Source organism: Stegostoma tigrinum, chromosome 21 (genome assembly GCF_030684315.1).
Source record: "Stegostoma tigrinum isolate sSteTig4 chromosome 21, sSteTig4.hap1, whole genome shotgun sequence".
Taxonomy (NCBI): domain Eukaryota; kingdom Metazoa; phylum Chordata; class Chondrichthyes; order Orectolobiformes; family Stegostomatidae; genus Stegostoma; species Stegostoma tigrinum.
In genome coordinates this window covers 36,845,262-36,859,374 of record NC_081374.1, presented here as the reverse complement: position 1 = coordinate 36,859,374, position 14,113 = coordinate 36,845,262, and the positions used below count along the sequence as shown (strand labels likewise).

General features: G+C 40.6%; 1 protein-coding gene across 3 annotated transcripts in view; it reads left to right on the top strand.

Moving 5' to 3' along the window:
- Window positions 1-14,113, top strand: part of ppardb (peroxisome proliferator-activated receptor delta b) — a 77,404-nt gene that overhangs the window by 37,506 nt on the left and 25,785 nt on the right. For all 3 annotated transcript variants that reach the window (XM_048553531.2, XM_048553532.2, XM_048553533.2), the window contains exons 4-5: window positions 6,177-6,315; window positions 9,082-9,284. In XM_048553531.2, coding sequence (XP_048409488.1) covers window positions 6,177-6,315; window positions 9,082-9,284 — 342 coding nt within the window. The remainder of the gene's footprint in view (window positions 1-6,176; window positions 6,316-9,081; window positions 9,285-14,113) is intronic.

Below are 14,113 nucleotides of genomic sequence, written 5' to 3'. Positions count from 1 at the left end.
ATTCCTACAGCAGGCCACACAGCCCATCGAGTCTGCACTGACCCTCCAAAAAGAATCCCACTCAGACTCACCCTCCGTAAACCTGCGATTCCTGTGGCTAATCCACTCAGCCTGCGTACCCCTGGACAATTTAGCATAGTCACAGTTTTGTACCATGGGAGCAAACCCACACAGTCATGGGCAGTGTGTGCAGACTCCACCCAGGCAGTTGCCCAAGGATGGAATTGAACCTGGGTCCCTTGTGCTGTGAGGCAGTAGTACTAACCACTGAGCCACCGTGCTCATGCCTTTGGAGGCTCCTTACATACACTTCACAACTCACTTTTATATGTATCTTTCTCTCAACAGCAAAATAAGCAAGCATAACTTTAATGTCCTCATAAACTGTTTTATTTAAACTGTGAAGAGTTGAGGTGCTAGCACCAACACCTGTGGTATGCCAATTCTGATAGCCTGAAAAAGACCCATTTGTTTCTACTCTCTCAGCTGCTTGTTAGTCACATCTGCCAACATGTTACCTCCTACACTGTGAGCTTTTAATTTCTGCAAAACCATTAATATGGTACTTTATGAAATGCCTTCCAGAGCAGGAGGCTATGCTGGAACTAAATAAGAAGTGTATAAAACCATAGAACTTTATAAAGCACAAGTTAGGCCGGAACTGGATACAATGTTATAGGAAAGACGTGATTGTCAGAGAGGATTGCGCTTTCCCAGAATGCTGCCTGCACTGGACGGTTTGAGGTGTGAAGAAAGATTGTATAGGCTGGGGTTGTCTTCAGTGGAGCAGCATAAGTTGTTCAGTGAGGACCTGGTAGAGGTGTATAAGATTGAAGATCACAGATAAAGTGGTTAGGCAAGCATTTTATCCAATAGAGAGATCAATAACCCGGGGGCGGGGTGGGGGTGAGCATAGATTTAACACGATAGAGAGGCTAAGAGGGGAGTTGAGAATTTTTTATTTAACCTAGACCGTATTGGGAGTCCAGAACTCACTGCTTGAAAAGGTGGTTGAGTGAGAAACTCATTTGAAACATTTAAGCAGTATTTAGATACCCAATTACGTTGTTATAATGTCCAGGGCTATGGGCTGAATGCTGGAAAAGGGATTAATGAAGTCCAGTCTTTGACTGGCACAGACATGATGGGCAGAATAGCCTCGTGCTGTAAATGCATGAGTTATTTCCCACATTGTGGCAATGGCTACTTCATAACCCATATATTCACTTTGGCCAACTGGTGGACCTGAAAAGGACTATATAAATGGAATTCATTTTTCTTTTAAAGTCTCACTCCCTGACTCAATGAAAGGCGGGTGGAAAACAAAAGAGCTAAGAACAGAAACTACAGGTCAATGAATTTAATGTTGATGCTGGGAAAGACTACCATTGAGGACAAATTAATTCTCATTTGGTGTAACACGTGTTAACAAAATACAGCCAATGTTGCTTTGTCAAGCCCAAATCATATGTGACGAACCAGATTAAGTTCTATGAAGTAACAGTGAGAATTGATAGAGGTAGTGCAGTAAAGGAGTAAAGGTTCTTCCTTCATTGCCTGCGTGTACTGATATTAAGGAGAGTTCATTGTGCTGTTTTGCTGTTAGCTGATGTTTGTGTATTCTGATGGCTCGTTTCCTTCCTGCCTGTCCGATGTAATGTTTGTAGCTGTTGTCGCATGGTATTTTATAAATGACATCGTTCTGCATGTTGTGGTCCATTCAGACAGTGAAGGCCATCAGTTTTACAGGGACAAAGTAACCATAGTAGCTCAAGCCAGACATAGACACACACGGGATTTCCTAGAGGCATGGTTCTCCACCCATACTTCAGTCAACAAACATATAGAATTGGACCTCAAAAATAAATCCATACGGATCAAAACCAGAAATGACAGTACTGACCGTAACGGACCAGACAGTATAAATTCTAAGCTGAGTAGAATAACATTGCTTCGTCGGAGGCTTCACTGATGGTGTTTACTTAGCATGGTGATGAAATGTCTGAACAAGAAAAGCCAGTTTGGTGAGCAAGTCAACAACCTTGTTAAGAGATTACTTCCCGTTGCTGGAGAGCCTGGAATTTGGGTGTGGTCATAGAATAAGGGGTCTGCCATTTCAGCAGAGTTAAGAAATTTATTCACTGAGGGCTATGATTCTTGGATATATCCACCCCAGAGGACTATGAAACTAGGGCATTGAATATATCCAGGCCAGAGGTCAAGACCTTTTTCGGCACGAAGAAATTGAGGAGTGGGGAAAGCAGAGCACGAGCAGAGGGTATTGAACATTATCTTACTGAATAATGGAGGAGCCATGAGGTCCATCTGGCTAGCCGCTTTCTTAAAATCTATTCTTAAGATACAGCTAACAGTGAAATCCGAACCTTGCAGAAGAAAAGTGCCCATGTAGCCTCTTCTGTCTAAGTTGGTCTTAAATTCTATTTGATCAACTTATCGCTGAAAATTAGTCACCTTCATGTATATGCCCAGTTATCTTTTCGAAGTTCCTATGGATCTGGTTTTATCATTCTTTTCAGATAGTGTTTTATCTCTTAACTCTATGTGAATAAGTTTATCCTCATACGAGATACCAAAGAAAAGGGAAAGCTATAGCGCCACTTGAGATTGTGCCCAAGCATCTCCTGCTACTGGAAGCCTGGGATCAAGTTACCAATGTGAGACTTTAGCTAATGTTTTGTGGTCAGTACTGGTAGGATGGAGGATGCTATTGACCAAGAACAACATTCATGCTTGCTTGCATTATTTTCTCATTATCTTAATGCTTATTGATCTGAGCTTTCGTATTTCATTGGCTAATCCTTCTTGGGTAGTGCTCCTTTCTAGTGAGGTCACAATACTCAATATAAAGTTGATTGCTCAGAACAATGTACCTGGCCAAACAAATATTTGTGTTCTGAATTAGTTTGTTTTTATTATAAAATAGTTCATGTATCTTAAGGCCTTGAAATGAACAGTTAGTTGAGATGGAAAACCGGAGGGCCAGGTTCTCTGTTTGAATTTCAATCGATTGGAAATCAATCAAAGAAGGAACTTCCTACAATAGACTAAAATCTGCATTTGGAATTTCAATTAAGCACAGTTGGAGTATCCAGTGAATGTAGAAAACACAATTGTGTATATTGCTGGCTAGCATCCATGTGGAGTGGAAAAACAACAGAATGCTGAGCATATCAAAGTCAGAGTACGTACATGGACTGTTGCTCATTGGACTCCAAGATCAGTCACTTCTATCCACTAAGAATACCTCTGGCATAATAACAGGCCATTCAATGTGTGAATTTAGGCAAGTGTCAGGCTGTTTATTAAGAACATCACAGTCAAGTTAGGCATTCACTCAAGAATTTCTAGCAGGAGTCTCTCTTAGTGAGAAGTGATGGATGTTTGGTCACATGAATAGGTTGATTACAATGTTCCCCTCCAAGCTGCATGCACACTCCGAGTATGTGATTGGCATGCCGATGCGGATCGCAGCATTGACTTCCGGTTCCAAAGGTTGCTGTCCGTACGGACTTAAGAGGTCTGTGTAGATGGAGGAGGGAGGAATAAAGAATTATGACCAATGTTCTGACTAATTTTTTTGCTTCTGCGCAGACCTCCGTGGTCCATATGAAGCTGGGGGTCAGTGCTATGAACGGCTGCAGTCCGCCAGTCATGGACCCGTGGGGTACAGTTTTGAGGGAAGTTTGGCTGTGATGCAACTCTGGACCAAGTGGGGTTTGAACCCAGTCCTTCTGGTCCTGAGATAAGGACACTACCACTGCACCACAAGGCTCACTTCGAATCAACTTATTAGGAGCTATTTCTGGTGTGGGTGGGACTTGAACCAAGATTTGTGCAATCACTGCGACACGAGCAAACTGATATATAACCATTCGTGCAGTAAGTACTGTTTCTCAGTGTTTGAGTATGTAAATAGTACAGGCTCGTTCGATCCAGTGACTTCTGAGTGATGGACATGGCGTGCTCTGTCTGTGTCACCACTGCATGCGAATTTTGAAATGAAGTGTGAAAGCCTGGCTAATTTTCACCACATTTACCCTCAGGTAACAATTTGTGGCATCCTTAACAAAGATCCTGCAAAGATAATTAAGGTAGTTCACACTGAATCAAAATTGAATCATTGCTACTAGCAATAGCTCAGTTCAAGCAGTGCATACCCTAACTGAGCAAGGCGGTAGTATTCTTGATTAGAAACAAGGTTAATTAAAAACCTTTTTTTTGTGTGAGTATAGTATAATCATCAGATCAAATAGAAATCAGTAGAAAAAATTTAACAATTTTTGCCCACGGTACAGTATGGTTGACATCAAATTTATTTCAATAAATTGTAACTTAATGAATAGGGTCTGCTGGGAAACTGATGAAATTGCATAAGAAAATTGATATACTGATTACTGAATTACATCGAAATTACAGCAAAAAAACTGACCATTCAATCCAGCTGTCCATGCTACTGCTTATCCTTTACTGAACAGTAGTCCTAATTGCCATACTCATAATCCCATTTAAGAATCCAGTAAATTCAGTTTTAGCTTGTGTGATTCATGATAGTGAGGTACTCCATGTCATTGCGTTACAACCCTGTCACTACACCCAATGCACGTCTATTGACTCTGGCATTCTGTGAAGTTCCTTTTCCTTTCTCCCTTAAATGGTGCAGAGCCTTCTATTATTTCATAAATGCTGAAACTCCTGCTCTTCCAATTCTCTCTCTTCTCAATAAAATCACTTTTAAAAGCCGTCACTTCAGCTAAGCTTTCAGTTATTGTTCATAATCTTTCCCTTCCTCTGATTAATAATCTGTTTGAACCTATGTAAAAAAAAACTGGTTTCATACAGTGATCTGCAAAATCTGTATTTTAAATAAGTATTGCAATTTTACTCAAACACATGGAAGCTGCCAAAGCTTTCTGCTGAAGAAGCACTTGAAAGGAATCGTCTTAATATGTTTAGACCTGAGGTTAAATCCTTTTTGGACACCTAAGAAATTGAGTTTATGACCTGGAATTTCAATCATTAATCAATTCTATCCAGTTAAAGTCACTGTTTCTGTTGACTTCAAAAGTGCATTATGCCAACTTTGTTTTGGAATTTTTGGAGTATGAAAAGACATGCACTTAACTAGGTTTAGAATCAGTGAACTGCGGTGGGACAGAGTCGGGAGCGAGGAACTATGATTGGAATTGAGAAATAAAATGGGAAAGCACGGACACAAGTGGCAAGGATTTTAGAGGAAGCAGGAATGGGGAGGGTTACAGGCAACAGGCGGGAGATGGATAAACCAATGCACCCTGATAAGCTAGTGGACCATATTAGTTAACCATCTTTGAAAAAGCAAAAGGCTTTTTGTGTCAAGCTACGAATCCTTAATACGATTTATGACTGCATGTAAAACCGAAACTTTTGAAGAATTTAGGCTGTGTCCTGCTAATGGAAAGGATGCAATATTCTTTAACGTGGGCACTAGAGTTTGGATTGGAGCTGCAGTAGATTTGCAGTTTGGATCAAGTAGACGTTTAGCTATGACAGGATGACAAAAAAGAGCTGTCTGTTAAGCCAGTTTTTTCACAGGTGTTGTGGCAAGAGATGGGAGCTAGAAGAACTCCATCGTTAATACACAAGTTGAGATTCTCATACAGCAGTTGATTAGCTGAGTTGACTGGATAGCTGGTTTGCAACACAGAGTGATGCCTATACTGTGGGTGCAATTTCTGCATTCACTGAAGCTACCACTTATGTCCCACCTTCTCAGACTTGTCCCTAGCCATGGTGAGCCCTTGGTTAAGTGCACCACCAATCGGTCCTCTAAGACTATGGTGACTATACCTTACTTTACCATGTGATGGAAAAGTTAAACTAATAGAAATAATTGATAGTTCCAGGAGATACGTGTATACATCAAATATGGAAAATATTTTGCTACTCTTATTAATTCTTTGGAGTTTCAAAATGAGGTGGTTCTGTCTCTTGAGTGGTAAAGTAAAATGCTAATATTTATAAATAACTTAGTAACTTGGTAAGATAAGGAATAAAATATTGTCCAAGCTAGCATTTTATTTAATCATTAAACGTGCATTTATTTATCTCGTACTCTGATTTGACATCATGTTTGTCTCACTGCTTAGATTAAAACTAAGCTAAAATTTGGCTTCCAGGGTTTCTTTCGAAGAACAATTCGTATGAAGCTCAAGTACGAGAAATGTGATCGTAACTGTAAGATCCAGAAAAAGAACAGGAATAAGTGCCAGCATTGTCGTTTCCAGAAGTGCTTGGCATTAGGGATGTCACATAACGGTGAGTAAATGTTGCTGAAACAAACAAATGAAAATGTAAGATGTAATACGTTGACAGGCTTCATGGCTTTCCAATATAGAAATAAAGCATTTTATATATTATTGTATTAATACATCTTATTTTGTTTAAGTTGTGCTTTACAAGCATCTGATATGACAAAAAATGCTAAGAATTAGTTATTGAAAAAGCAGTTGATAACTTGTCACTTCATTTCTGATACGCTGCAGTTACTTGCTTCTATTATTTATTCTCATTGGTTCCCTTTTTGAATTAGTCCTGTCTTTAAAAATGATTGAGCCCATTGCATCATACTTGCCAGGAAAGCCCAGGTTTAGCCTTGATCTCTGACGAGTTAATTGTGTCTGACTGATCTGATGGTTTTGAAAAAAGAATTGGCTCACTGTACCCACGTTTTGGAAGGAGGAAAGTCAGCCAATGTTTCTTATCCTGATCACCATCAGAAGAGGAAAAAGAAATGCAAAGAAAAATTAATTAGGCAAGTTTTGCTTTTAAAGAGGCAAAAACTCGGGTTTAACTGTAAACTCTGTTTTCACATTTTTTGAATAACGCTGTCTTGCCTGTTCTTGTGGCTGTCTCGGACCCTTGGCATTTTGGAGAATAGTGGGGAGCTCTTGATTTTAAGCATCTGTTTTTCAACCAATGTCACCGTGGTTGACATTGAATGAGTTAGTTCACTCTTTGCTGGTTTTAAGGATTGGATGTAATTTTGCTATCATTGTTTTCCTAAGCAAACTGAGATACTGAAGTACTGTGATAATAAAATGTGAGGCTGGATGAACACAGCAGGCCAAGCAGCATCTCAGGAGCACAAAAGCTGACGTTTCGGGCCTAGACCCTTCATCAGAGAGGGGGATGGGGGGAGGGAACTGGAATAAATAGGGAGAGAGGGGGAGGCGGACCGAAGATGGAGAGTAAAGAAGATAGGTGGAGAAGGTGTGGGTGGGGAGGTAGGGAGGGGATAGGTCAGTCCAGGGAAGACGGACAGGTCAAGGAGGTGGGATGAGGTTAGTAGGTAGCTGGGGGTGCGGCTTGGGGTGGGAGGAAGGGATGGGTGAGAGGAAGAACCGGTTAGGGAGGCAGAGACAGGTTGGACTGGTTTTGGGATGCAGTGGGTGGGGGGGAAGAGCTGGGCTGGTTGTGTGGTGCAGTGGGGGGAGGGGATGAACTGGGCTGGTTTAGGGATGCAGTGGGGGAAGGGGAGATTTTGAAACTGGTGAAGTCCACATTGATACCATATGGCTGCAGGGTTCCCAAGCGGAATATGAGTTGCTGTTCCTGCAACCTTCGGGTGGCATCATTGTGGCAGTGCAGGAGGCCCATGATGGACATGTCATCAAGAGAATGGGAGGGGGAGTGGAAATGGTTTGCGACTGGGAGGTGCAGTTGTTTGTTGCGAACTGAGCGGAGGTGTTCTGCAAAGCGGTCCCCAAGCCTCCGCTTGGTTTCCCCAATGTAGAGAAAGCCACACCGGGTACAGTGGATGCAGTATACCACATTGGCAGATGTGCAGGTGAACCTCTGCTTAATGTGGAATGTCATCTTGGGGCCTGGGATGGGGGTGAGGGAGGAGGTGTGGGGACAAGTGTAGCATTTCCTGCGGTTGCAGGGGAAGGTGCCGGGTGTGGTGGGGTTGGAGGGCAGTGTGGAGCAAACAAGGGAGTCACGGAGAGAGTGGTCTCTCCGGAAAGCAGACAGGGGTGGGGATGGAAAAATGTCTTGGGTGGTGGGGTCGGATTGTAAATGGCGGAAGTGTCGGAGGATAATGCGTTGTATCCGGAGGTTGGTAGGGTGGTGTGTGAGAACGAGGGGGATCCTCTTGGGGCGGTTGTGGCGGGGGCGGGGTGTGAGGGATGTGTCGCGGGAAATGCGGGAGACGCGGTCAAGGGCGTTCTCAATCACCGTGGGGGGGAAGTTGCGGTCCTTAAAGAACTTGGACATCTGGGATGTGCGGGAGTGGAATGTCTTATCGTGGGAGCAGATGCGGCGGAGGCGGAGGAATTGGGAATAGGGGATGGAATTTTTGCAGGAGGGTGGGTGGGAGGAGGTGTATTCTAGGTAGCTGTGGGAGTCGGTGGGCTTGAAATGGACATCAGTTACAAGCTGGTTGCCTGAGATGGAGACTGAGAGGTCCAGGAAGGTGAGGGATGTGCTGGAGATGGCCCAGGTGAACTGAAGGTTGGGGTGGAAGGTGTTGGTGAAGTGGATGAACTGTTCGAGCTCCTCTGGGGAGCAAGAGGCGGCGCCGATACAGTCATCAATGTACCGGAGGAAGAGGTGGGGTTTGGGGCCTGTGTAGGTGCGGAAGATGGACTGAAGTACTGTGTTGATTTCTATCATTTCTCCCTCCTTTGTATGTTTTATAATGTTCACAAAACTCATCTGTCTGTGTTAAATCTTGGTAATGCATGCAAAACTATTGTTCTTTATTGTTCTTGATCATTCTTTCCTGCTATTTTCTGGAATTGATGAGATGACAGCCATGAATAATGGTATGAATGCTGATCCTTGCATATTAGGGGATGAATTAACGGTTATTTGGCTTATCAAGAGCTGCCTGTTTTCAATTTATGCTAATAACTTTGCAGACTATACTGCTCTACAAAATTTCAGTGATACTTGTTGAAAACAAAATCTCTGTTCCTAGACCTGCCTAATAATAAATAATTTAAATTTAAGCTAATTTTATACTTAACCAAAATGAACTGAATTCTTTGCCAATTATAACTTTGTTTTCTCTGGTAACAGCCATCAGATTTGGCCGAATGCCTGAAGCGGAGAAGAAAAAGCTAGTTGCGGGACTTCTAGCTAGTGAAGCAACAGTTCAAAACCCAGTAATAGCTGATCTAAAATCACTGGCGAAACACGTCTACGATGCATATCTAAAGAACTTCAATATGACTAAGAAAAAGGCACGAGATATTCTAAGTGGAAAGGCTACCAAGGACCCTGTAAGTAAAAGGAGAACAAGAACCGTTCTGCTCTGCTTTGAATTTTGGGATCAATGTAGGGGCTGCCTTAATATAACTATACCACAGTTCTCCCAACATCGGTTGCATCTGTTAAGAAACAGGAACAGAACACAAGTTAAATGGTGCAGTTCAAATTCTTTGGCTATCCCAAAGTTCTTCTCGGCCAATGAAGTACAGGAACATGTTTCGTTTACGCGTTGAGATAGCGAAATGTCCCCAAGCTGCTAAATAGAGGTTTAATCATATAAAACCAAATGCTGAGCCAAAGGAGGCTGCTTTGGAAGTGGTAAAAAGTTTCATCAAGTTGGCTTTTAAAAAGAGTCTTTAAAGGAGAAATTGAAGTGATGAAATTGAAAAGGTAAAGTGAATTAGAAAACATATATTCCAAATGACTGACCACCAAAAGGGAGGCAAAGAGAGGAGAGGGTGCATGACAAGATAGTGTGTTGAATGGTGGGAAGCAGCATCATCGTGGAGGTCAAGAGATAGAGAGGGGTAAATCGTAATTCTCATTGTAGTAAATTCCTACTTGAATGTAGCTGTGAGCCAGTTTAGATTGCCAGAGGCAGAGATGACAGATGAATGGATCTTTTGCGTAATTGGATATGAACCTTCTGAGTTTTGAATGAACTGTGGGATAGGAACTGAAGAATGAGGAAGGTAAGGGGTAACAAGCAGAAGCAACAGAACAGAGTTTGAATTCTAATGGCAACTCTGTTCATAATGTTTGAGGGAATTGGCAGAAGTAATATAAAACTGTCATGTCTGAAGTGTTGTAGTCGGCTCCTCACAAAACATATGAGTTTCAAATTATTTTTGAGGCAAGAAGGGTAACTTCTCATAGGTCACCTGACCATGTTTGAGAATCATAATCTCTTTTGGTTTAATTGTCAAAGATCTTGTTGCAAAATTACTTAATGATACAAGAATGCCCTGAGGTACTATTTGATTCTCTAGTTTGCTTACTAGAAGATTAAAGATTAAAATTGAGTTGCATACTTCCTCTTCTGTGGAGAGAGATTATTGGCTGACTGATTCTTACTCTTGCCGTCTCATCTCTCAGGTATTATGACATTTTCAATTCAACCTGCGCAGAGATATTATTACATACCTCTGGAGCAGGTGGGACTTAATATAAAATATCAAATATCCACTTCTTCATGTCCGCATCACTTTTTTTCATTCCTTTACTGTATGCTTTTGGAGACTCCTGAAACCTAGTTGCCACGTCTATGAAGAGCAGGATGAAAATGTTTATTCCAAATCAAGTCTACTGCTACTGTTTAATCAAAGATCACAGGCTGTGACCATGTTCTGCTATGTCGTTTTACATATCATGTGGATCTCTTTGGGCTGAATGGCCTCTTTCCATGCTGTAGGGATTCTGTGATTCTTACAGACAATGCAGCGACTGTTTCAAGAGCCACTTCCTTTAGGAGCCTCAGGTGCTGGTCAGCAGGTCCAGGAGATTTGTTTATCTTTAGTCTGATTAGAATTCCTTGTAATTTTTGTCAGATAATTGTGGTTATTTTAAATTCCTCCTTTTCCTCATGGTTTCTACTATTTTTGGAATTTTTTTGTAGCTTTCATTGTGAGAATAATTACAAAATACTTTTTCACAGTCTAAACCATATTGTTTTTCTCCCCATTATTAGTTTCCCTGGCCTTTCCCTCAAATGACCAACGCTTGCTTTAGCTTACTCTCTTTCTTTATTTATACAATGAAAAGGTTCTACTTGCAGATTTTCTAATTAAGTTTTTGTTACATTCCAATTTCTCCCATTTCACTGGTTTTTTACTTAACCTTTGGTTTCTAAAGTTTTCCCGATCTTCTGGGCTATCACGAATCTTTGCAGCATTGTACATCTTTGAATTGATGCTGTTCCTTAATTTGCTTAGTTAGTCATAATATTATGCATTTTTCTCAAGATTTTTACCTCAATGGAATTTATTTTTTTGAGAGTTATGAAATTTTTTTCTTCTGTGCTGTCTTCCACAGCTTCTCTACTGTCATCTTTTAAACTATTTTCCTATTCCGTTTTACCCAACTCTACTCCATTCCCATATAATTGCCTTTCTTATTGGTTTGAGACATTAGTTGCAGACCTACATTTCTCACCTTTAACCTGAATGTGAAGTTCATCATTTACTGATCACTATTATTTAAAGGATTCATTTCGACTGATCATATCTTATAATACATTACTAGGTGTAAAATACCTTATTTCCAGTTTGGTTCCAGTAGATGTAGTTTCATTGGACAGTCTCAGACATTCATGTGAATTTATTGTCCAGGCTACTTGTGCCAATTTCATCTTCCAACCTAAATTAATGTTAAAATCTCTCTGATTACTGTAATACCATTCTCACAAGCTCCCATTATTTATTGTTTTATACTCTGTCCTGTCACCTAGCTACTGTCAAGTACATATAAAAGATTCCCACCATTGATTTATTTTCCTTTGCTATTTCTTCACTCCACCCCAACTGTTTCCACATTGTGAATGTTTGAATCAAGATAATTTTTCACCACTAGACTGATCTTGTTCATTATTAACAGATCAATTCACTTCTTGGTCTTTTCTTCCTGTCTTTCCAAAAAAAAACTCCTAAATGTTCATTCTCCAGTAATAATCATTTTACAATCTTGTCACTATAATGGCTGTTATATCATACACATTTACTTCTATTTGTGTTATCAGTTCATTCTTTTTGTTAAGAATGCTGTATGGGTTCAGATAAAGACCCTTTGATTTTGTCTTTCTACCATTTTTCATTACGCTGACCCAATTTCTGGATGCATTCTTGTTTTTGTGTACGCTGTCCTTTCTTGTCATACTCTGTCTGACATTATTTATGTCACTATCCTGCACAAATGCCTTGCCCCACCCCCACTTCGCCTTGCCCTCACCTACTATTTACCTCAGAGAGCTTAACATAACTCTAACTACACGATTCACCAATACACTGGTCCCATTATGGTTCAGGTGAAGGCCATGTCAAAGGTCAACTCCCTTTCTCCTCAGTCCTGGTGCCAGTGTCCCATGAATCAAAACCCCATGTGTTCCCCACCAATCTTTGAGCCACACATTCGGCTCTCAAATTCTATTTCACTCTCACCAAGTAGTGGTCGAATAGTGATCCTTTATCTTTGTGGTTCTACTTCCTAATTTAGTCTCTAACTGCTTATACTCTTTCAGCAAAATCTTTTTTTAATCCTGCTTATCTAACAGATACTTAGTTGGACCATGATAACTCAATCCCTTCCCTCCCAGTCAAAGTTCCTCTCATTTGCTGAAGAGAAATCTTTAACCCTGGGACTATAATTACATTGAAACCCAGCAATCCAAGGGCCATCCCTAGAGCTGCACTCTCAAGTTTGCACAGTGGCCTGTATAAGGCAGCTGGTGAGAAACTCAAGGAAGTCATTCTCCAAAATGTAATGAAACAATGGCGAGTGTTGACATAACCGAAACTCTTTCTACCTACTGGGAGGAAGTCATAACTTTGTAACAAGCCAACAAAGCCCATTTCCATTAAAGATGTGAATGTAGAAATTTGTGATGGAAACAAAATATGCAGATGTGGTATTTTTAAAATAACATCATTATTTTCAGAAAGAATGGATAGGTATCATTTGAACAGAAAGTATTGTTCCCAGATTTTCTCTCAATTTAGTGGAAAGCAAAGAATGGCACACTCCTTTTGTTTGAGATTCAGCAGCGAACTTGCAAAAAAAAAAGTGGAAGAAAAGTTAGACCACCTTTTATGGCATGAAGTACCACTGCGGCTTTGAAGACTTTTTTGATCACTTCAAAACTAAATTACAACTTAATAATGAAGGTACTAGAAGTACAGTTCATTCAAAATCAAAATGTGATATCAGCTCTACTTTTGAGCAGTCCTAACTTGGAATGATGTTAACTCTGTAGTAATGCATTCCTTGTATTTGCATTGAACTGTAATCTGGTTTTGCCTTTTTATATTAGTGCTTTGAATTTTTATCCATTGCCCAGAAACATTAAAGTGAGGCTTTCAATTGAATCTAAAAACATTTCTCACAAAGTGAATTATTAAATGTTCATTCATCTGCAAATTGCTTAGCCCAAAGACTGGAATAGTTGTAAACACGTAAATTTGATAAATGCAACCTGCTTGCATTCCCTGACCTCATCACAAGCTAATTTTTAAAAATCTAGGTGAGATTCAAAACCAGGTTCCCAGAACTATACCTGGGTTACCTGTAAGTATGTGGTACTGCCATTTTGTGCTCAGCCAAAATTTCTAAACCAGCATTGGGATGAACGAAATGTTTACTGATCGGTGTTAGTCAGTCGACCAGGGGAATTTTCTGCTTGTCTATAAAATCCCATGGAGCCTTCACCATCTATTTGAAAGCGTATCATCTAAAATACAGTGATAATGGGAACTGCAGATGCTGGAGAATCCAAGATAATAAAATGTGAGGCTGGATGAACACAGCAGGCCCAGCAGCATCTCAGGAGCCTCTGATGAAGGGTCTAGGCCCGAAACATCAGCTTTTGTGCTCCTGAGATGCTGCTGGGCCTGCTGTGTTCATCCAGCCTCACATTTTATCATCTAAAATACAGCCCCTCAGCCTTCTGTAACAAGAAACACTGGCCTGGATGATGTACTAAATCCTGAAGAGGAACCGGAATGTGCAACAGCCTGATTGAGACAGAAAGGTATTAATAAAAGTCAGATAAATAGAAGTATTAATTTCAATTTAGTACTTTTCTAAATTGAGGTTTATACCTACATCTTTTTAGTATTGAAACTAAACTATG